The sequence below is a fragment of the Echinops telfairi genome, unplaced genomic scaffold (genome assembly GCF_000313985.2).
Source record: "Echinops telfairi isolate 266 unplaced genomic scaffold, ASM31398v2 ScPeMD7_2;HRSCAF=8, whole genome shotgun sequence".
NCBI lineage: Eukaryota > Metazoa > Chordata > Mammalia > Afrosoricida > Tenrecidae > Echinops > Echinops telfairi.
The window spans coordinates 12,001,421-12,009,619 of record NW_022103898.1 but is presented as its reverse complement, the minus strand read 5'-3'; the positions used below and the strand labels follow the sequence as shown (position 1 = coordinate 12,009,619).

At 48.4% G+C, this 8,199-nt stretch overlaps 1 protein-coding gene across 5 annotated transcripts in view; it reads right to left on the bottom strand.

The window, feature by feature from the left end:
- The window catches only part of LOC101657183 (coiled-coil domain-containing protein 134), a 104,396-nt gene that overhangs the window by 31,641 nt on the left and 64,556 nt on the right, over nucleotides 1-8,199 (bottom strand). For all 5 annotated transcript variants that reach the window (XM_045289714.1, XM_045289728.1, XM_045289724.1 and 2 more), the window contains 2 exons: nucleotides 6,525-6,606; nucleotides 6,185-6,360 (listed from right to left, as the gene is read on the bottom strand). In XM_045289714.1, the coding sequence (XP_045145649.1) occupies nucleotides 6,185-6,360; nucleotides 6,525-6,606 (258 nt within the window). The remainder of the gene's footprint in view (nucleotides 1-6,184; nucleotides 6,361-6,524; nucleotides 6,607-8,199) is intronic.

Below are 8,199 nucleotides of genomic sequence, written 5' to 3'. Positions count from 1 at the left end.
ACACCCACACAATCCTCACAACCAAGAGCAGTCACACACACACTCCCTCTCTCTGGCTGGCTCTCTTACACACACACACACACACACACACACTCACTCTGTCTGGCTCTCTTACACACACACACACACACACACAAAATCCTCACAACCAAGAGCAGTCACACACGCACTCCCTCTCTCTGTCTGGCTCTCTTACACACACACACACACAAAATCTCTAACCTACTTGTCTATTTGATGAGTCTGGATATTTAATATCAATGGAGGCATACGATATGTTGTCTTTTTTACTGCTGCTTTTGGTCAGCATAATATTCTCATGGTCCAACCATGGAGCATCAGTACATTCCTTTTTGATGGCTGAATAATATTCCATTGTAGCACATTTTCGATAGCGATTCATGTACTGATGGGCACGTAGGTTCTTTCCATTTGAGGTTATTATAACGCTGCTATCAACATCGTGGCTCAGCTTCTGTGTGAACACTTCTCTCGGGTAGCGACTTTTAAGGAGAATCGCTCGGTCAACAAGGCATCATTTTACATTCCTAGCAGCAAAGTTTGAGGGTTTGGACTTCTTCACACCCATGTCCTGGACTCTTGGAACTATCTTTTTAATTGTAGCCTGCTGAGGGTACAAAATGGCCCCCTTGTTATTTACTGGAAACATTGTAACCACCTCTTCCTCATCAGTGTTGGCCTCCAGGGTTTCCCTTCCCACCCATCTCTACGGTGGCTGAGAAAGAACATGTAGAAACACCAGCTGATCTAAGCCCTGGCACAGCTCCTCACAGCGTGCCTTAGCTGACACTAAGACACTGCCCTGTGCACTTCCTCCTGCTGCTCCCTACCTCTAGCCACTGTGCTTTTTAACTTTTTATGTGCATTTTAAGAAAACTTTCATTGTGAGTTCAATGAAGGTCTACAGAGGAGATCGATTAGTTTTGCAGTCAACACTTTATACACATTTTATTCTTTTAAAAATGATTTTCCACCTCCCCTTTCCTCTTACCATATTGCATATTTGGTTTTACTAGAACATTTAACTATTTCCATAGATGGTTAAAAGCTTTTAAAAAATCCCCAGATGGAAAAATCAACCAGCTGAAGCAATTCAGCATCACTGCTTTGTTTTGTTTTCCTGCCGACACTGTTTATTGAAAATTTTACAACAGATCCTGAGGGGCTAGAATTCAGGGGAGTCTGAACCAGGTTTAGTTTCCACCTTTACCTGCAAGAGGATTTGTGTGGAAGGAGCAGGATAAGTCTGCTGTTGAACTTGGAAGTACATTAGAATACTATTTCAAATAACAAAATATCCTAAAACACCAGTCACCAGCCTCTTCTTCTACTCAACTCTCTAGGGTGTTTGAGAAACACCATGAGGGGATCAACTGTAAATCTCTGGGGGCAAGAAGGCTTGGATGGTGAAGGCAGCTAAGCAACAATTCATATACATTTTGTTTCATCGCAATGATTTCCATCCCCTCTTTGTTTTGTTTTTAATCATTTTATCGGGGACTTGTACAACTCTTATCACAATCCAGACATACATCATTATGTCAAGCACATTTGTACATTTGTTGCCCTCATCATTCTCAGAACATTTGCTTTCTACTTGAGCCCTTGGTATCAGCTCATTTCCCCCCTCCCTCGCCGCTCCCTCCTCCCTCATGAACCCTTGATAATTTATAAATTATTATTATTTTGTCATATCTTACACAGTCCGGTATCTCCCTTCACCCACTTTTCTGTTGTCTACAGTGGTACAGGACCAGGCAGCGTGTGTTCCACTGGACACAGGGTTGCCATCCGTTGGAGCTGACTCAATGGTACCTAACAGCAGCAGCAGCAAGCTTCTGGGTGTGCCACCCTCTCTCCACCTGTCTGAGCCAAGGGGCGCTGTTAACCAGAAGATGTTTGTAGTTTTGTGGGAGAAGACAGAAATGCATATGGACCCTATGTAATAAATGTGGCAAGTGAATAAACTGGAATTGGTGAGATCAGTTATCATTGATTGTCTGAATGACTAGACAAATGGCTATTTTTACCCAGCAAACCAGAAGCAGGCTTTGGAGGCAGGCTCTGCTCTGAGCTTAGGGGAAGAACAAAGACAGGTAGACTCTCCCTACACACCTTTGGGGGCAGAGACAAAGGGCTCTGTGGCTGCAAACAGAAGGCTAAGAAACTAGGCAATGTGACTGTGAGAGAAAGGAGCAAAGCGCTCCATCATAGGCCTCCTGCCCATCAGATGGGCCCTTAACAAGGCAATGGCCGTGAGACTGAGTCAGGCTGCTAGACACCACTCTCTTCTAACCAGCGTGGGCCTGGTAGCTTCTACATGGGGCGTTCAAGAGCTCCGCTAGCAGGTCTTCCTTCTCAGGGCCTGCTGATGGGAACTGCCGAAGGCAGCAGTGAGTGCACAGCCCTGGGAGACACCCAGCTGCTGGGTGAACAGCTTAGTGTGTTCACTGCCCGCATGGTTTTCCTGTTCCTTAGGCTAGAGGTGGGAAGAAGGCGTTTGTTGTCCAGGGAATGCCACCTCTCCTGTGGAGCCTTCCATGATTCAATAATATCACGTTGGCATAAATTGTTATTGTTTGTATTCATATGTGTCTCCCTTCTGGTGCGTGAGTGCCTGGGTCGCTGTGGTATCTTACTCATTCATTCTACCACACTGAATACTGAACCTGTGCCCAGCTCTCTGCTACAGGCAGGATGGCAGGGAATGCCATCCCTCCCTTGCTCAGCTCTGAATGACAAAACACGAAAGACAGCTCTATTCAGAAACATTAGAACATTTTCCTTCCTCCCACCTCTCACATTTCCTCATGGGGAGGGAATTATCTCACAGTGGAGAGACTAGTTTAACAGCTACTGGGCCCTCCTGGCACTTGAGAACTTGATTGCCTGGCTAAGTGCCAAAATGTAGGCACAATTTCCGCCCTTTGAGTCTGGCCTAGGGGAGTGTTAGGGATTGAACTGTGTGCTCCTGAAAGTATATGTTGTCAATCCTAACTCCTAGACCTGTAGTTATAATCCCATTTTGGGAATGGGATTTATTTGTTCTGATAATGATCTAGTGTTAGTGGTGGTGGTCAGGTGCTATTGATTCGGTTCTGACCCATAGTGACCTTATTTATACCCAACAGAACAAAACACTGCATTATTTTCACAACTGTTCCTGTGTCTGAGCCCATTGTTGCGGCCACTGTGCCAATTCATCTCCTCGAGGGTTCCTCTTTTTTGTGTTCCCTCCACTTTACTAAGCATGTGTTGCGTGTGGTGTGTTTTCTGGGCACACAGAAGGAACAGAGACAGGGAAACTTGATGCCATGCCACGTGATCGCCAAGAAAAAGAAGCCTAAGAGAGACAAGAACCTTCTTCCCAGAGTTGACATAGAGGGAAAGTCTTTCCCCAGATCTGCGCTCTAAAGTTGAACTTCTAGTCCCTAACCTGAAGAAAATACCTTTCTGTTGCTAAAGGCACCCACTGTGGTCTTTGTTACAGCAGCACCAGGGAACCAAGACAGGGAGGATGGGTTAAAGCTCATGTGACAAAGATGACACAGCAAGTAGAGTAGAACATTAGTGCTGGAATCTGTCCCCATGGTGAGTGTGTGAATGCTCACTGCAAATTCTTTCCTCTTTGCTGTAAGTTTGAAAAATTTCCCAGCCATGTGCTACTCTGGGGTTTCCGCTGTGAGCTGCGGTTTGGGTGCTCATCTGACTTCTCAGCTAGCTCTGAACCACCACAGAGACCCCCAAGACTCCTGTGCCCCCAGGGTTCACCGCCTGACAAGGGAGACTGACTGGCAGTGCAGAGTGCAGCAGAGGGAGAAAGAATGTCATCAACTCAGGCCACAAAGAACACAGAGCCTTGTCAGAAATGTGCTGCCAAGTCCTGACTTGGCAGCCTTGGGCCCGTCATAGGCCACTCCTGGGGTTTCTCTGTCTCCTCGAATTTCCCGATGGCATCCTGAAACCTGTGTGCAGGCCTGGAGTGGGCCAGCCTTTGAGCATAATGCCTCCAGTTGGCTGCCTGATCCCACCCATGCACCTCTGGAGCCTACTCAAGCCGGGACCCTGAGCCCTCCAGTGCTCAGTGCTGGCCTCTCCACCCCTCATCTAGCCTTACCAAACCCTACGTTCAGATCAGACCACATCTGTGAGACAAACACGGTCCATGTCTAGCTCACATAGCATAAATGTCGGGCCCAGATCACCCTGCAATGACCAAGTCTTATTTGAAAATAATAGACAATGAGCTCCTTGAAAGAGCAGCAGGTCCTAGGAACAAGGGTAGAAATCAGGCTATGTGGCCAGCGAGAGGGCCCGTGCCACATCAGGGAACAAAAGGGTGCCGCAGTCAAGGCCAAGCCTACCCCAGATGGCCCTGGCACTGAGGACGGGGACAAGTCCCTCCCCTCAGGAAGCCTTCTCAGGTCCGTCCTAGTGTCCATTGCCCCGTGTCTGGCAACCAGGGATTTTCCCAGAGCATCTGGCCTGTGGAGAGCTAAAGTGAATGGTCATAAGGGATCTCTGAGCACTGACACCCAGCTGTTCCAATTCACAGGACCCATGTGTGTTACAGTAGAACTCCATGTGTGTTACAGTAGAACTGTGCTCTCCTGAGTTTCTGAAGTGCAGGCAGGAAATCCTGGGTTATAAATAAGCAATAGACAACTTTTCTTTGCCCTTTAATATTATGTAAATTAGCTCTAATGTTGAAAGGATCGAATCAGCTCCTACGCCCAACAAATTCTTCATTACAATCACCTTCACTGGTTGCATGTGCAGCTGTTAAATCATTGTTAGGGCTTGGAGCCTTTTCTTACACTAAAAAACTCACTGTTAGCGAACTGATTCCAATTCCTCACAACCCTGTGAGACAGAGTAGACTGATCCTGTGTGTTTTCAAGACGTAACTTTACAGGAGTAAAAAAAGCTGCTTCTTTCTCCCTTGATTGAAAAAAACCCCAAACAATGAGAAAACAACCTCCCCTCACTGTCATTGTGTCGATGCTGACTCATAATGACCCTAGGACAGGGTAGAACTGCCCTGTGAGTTTCCAAGATTTTAACTCCTTATAGGATTAGAAAGTCCAATCTTTCTCCTGAGGAGTGGCTAGTGGTTTCAAACTGTTGACCTTTCGGATCACAGCACAATGCATAACTACACCAACAGGGCTCCTCTTGGCTAACATAAGGCTAAATAAGATCCATATCCATCTGTTCCAATTGGCCTACAAATTCTTGGCACATAGTTTGTAATGTATCTCATGTTTAGCCTGTAGGCTTCTAAGTTTTTCTTTCAAGTGCCTCCAGGTAGACTCAACCTATAATCTTTCTGGTCAGTAGCTAAGCACATTAACTATTAGTACTCCACAGCACAGCTGGATCAATCTCATTGTGTTAGCAAGTCCTACCTGCATGCTGTGTCCTCTACCAGGCCATTAACCCCTAGAGAAGGCACCCTGCACAGGTCCAGCCATGAAGTGGAGGCTCAGTGTGTGGCGGTGGCATGAACAACCTTCTCCAAAATTCCTCTAAGCTGTAAACCACAAACCCCTGGGAAGGACAGCTCTTGTTTTTGCTCATCTGACATCCATTTCTCCTTCTGCTAGTAACACTTTTCCTTGGGGGAATCCTCCCTTGAGCGCTCTTGGACCACATGGGTTTGGGCACGCTGACCACATGCTCCAGGCTCAGGAGTAGGCACTGACCCAGGCCTGACCAATCAGAGCATCCCGTGCCCCTGGTCATAGGGACTGGCACATGACTGGAGCTGAGCTAAAGGCCAATTCTGGGGAGTCGTGGGAAAGAAACTTTCTTCTCACACAAGGCTATAGGCTGGGGCTGCTGGTGGTCACCTAGCCAACCCATGGGAGCCTTGCCCAAGCAGACAGCTGACACAGAGGGAAACAGAACGAAGAGATGGAGATGGGGTCTGGTGATATGGACCCTCTGGGAGTCAGCTGTGCCCAGAGCATGTACTGACCCCTGACCTTCGAAGTGCTGAGCTGATTTGTGATGCTTCCTACCCCTCTAACTTACAAGGTAACCATCAATCGACGCTCCAGGCCCCATGGTACCCCAGATTCTTACTGGGGTGGGGATCATACTTCCTGCTGCTGTCCCAGAGACGTGACCCCACTGGCAGGGTCCCACTCAGGAGTCTTACCTGCACCAGAAGGTTCTGCAGTCCAATGAGCAGGGACAGCACTTGTGATGTGCCCAGTGGCGCCAGCACCATGTCCTCAGGGGCTGACGGGGGCCGGGTCCCTGATGGCACCAGGGCCACCAGGGTCGAGGAGAAGCTCTGCTGAAGGGCAGTGCGTAGAAAGCGAGCGACGGAAGCTGAAAGCAGGAGGCTCCTTACATCGCTGTCTCCTTCCCCACCCTCCACTCAGCTCTGTCCCAGGAAGCAGGGCAATAGGGATCATTATAGGGTGACCCCAGGTGGGCTACGTGGAGCTTCCCTCCTGCTGCTGGAGCACCGCACCGCAACCCCAGACCCACACCTGAGAGCAGTGCAGCTTGTTTCCTGGGAAAGCTGAGGACTGCCAATACCTGGTCCAGCTCCACACACAGGGTCTGGTGAACCTAGTAGGGTTAGGGTAAAAGATAAATACAACTTTCCCAATAGCTCCTATTCCCCCAACCTCCCCTCCTGCCCCACTGCACCAGGTCACACCATGTCTTCAGAGTCCCCCAGACCTCACAAGAGTGTGAAAAGGGGAATGAAGCTGGAACCTGGAGTCAGGCTGGCTCTACCACTTGCCACTTTGCTCAGTCTGCTTTACTTTCTTCATCTGTAGAATGGGGTCAATGTCACCTGTTCCCCCTCTTGAAAGCTGAAAGATGTCAGAGCCATGTCCAGATACCACAGTCAGCTGGGAAAGAACTGAGTCTGCTCCTTCCCCAGAACACAATCTGCCTGAGGTGGGAGACAGCTTGGGCCCTTCTCGAGGCTAGTACAAAGCAGTTCCTTCAAATTCCAGGTTATCTGGTGAGAAGTGGTAGATTCTAGACAGAAAAAGCAATTTGTAAAAAGGTTTGGAGACAAGAGGAGTGCACTTGGCCAGCAGAAGCGCCAACACTTGGTCAGAGGGCAGGGCAGGAGGCTGGGAACAGCAGACAGGAAGGCTGCGGAGGGGCTGATGGACAGGTTTCACAACCAGGTAGCAGGAGAAGCATGAACAGATGGCAGCTGCCACGCCGATAGATGTGGAATAGGGGAGACTGCTCACAGGGCAGGCCTCACTGGTGGCAGGGCCTGGTGGACGTGGCAGGGAGTGGGGAGCCGTGCTAGGACGGTGGAGAGGGCCTCGGTCTGAGCAGTTGTTAGGTGCCATCAAGTTAACTCCAGGGCAAAACAACCCTACGTACAATAGAACAAAACACTTGTCTGGTCCTGTGCCATCTTCACAATTGCGCTACACTGGAGTCCACTGTTGCAGGCTGCGGGCCAATCAGTCCATCGCCTTGAGGGACTTCCTTTTTCCACTGACCAAGCATGCTGCTTTTTCCAGAGTGGCTAGGAGTCAGCCTCAACGCGATGGCGGTTTGTTTGTTTGGTCTTTCCTGATAACCTGTCCACAGGATGTGAGATGAAGTCTCAATACCCTGTCTTATCTTTGCTGTTTCAATAAAAGGATTACCATAACTTCTTGCTAAATCCTGAGCCTACTGTTCTAGAAGGTAAATCACACTTATTTCCTACTAAGACCATAGGTACATCTTCAGAGTCTTTAACTCTTTTTATTTGTTCTCCTATAATGAATATCTTCAAATGACTTAGTATTATTTATGGCCAATATGCAAAGAAAGCCCTCCCCAGTCCTCATGCACTGGTCCATCATTACACTATATTCCTCTTGACCTGCTTTGTTGCGAATATCCAAGAGATGGGTTTCTCCAATTACTACTTGTTTCCTATAGGAATTCTCTATTGTAGGACCATATTCCCAGCTCCAACTACCACCAGTTTAGATTCAGTTTAGATTTTCAGCGGGCTTCTCTCCAGCACCTGGGAGCCCACAGGCCTCTGGTGCCTCACTCCCTCCCAGTCTGAAATGGAGAAAGCTGGAAGTACTGGCCGAGCAGGTGCTGCTTGCTGCTGCCTCTGCCGCCACCGAGGAGATGAAGTCTTTCCAGCCTCTCTTCAAAGTAGCATTATGGCTTCAAGATGGATTT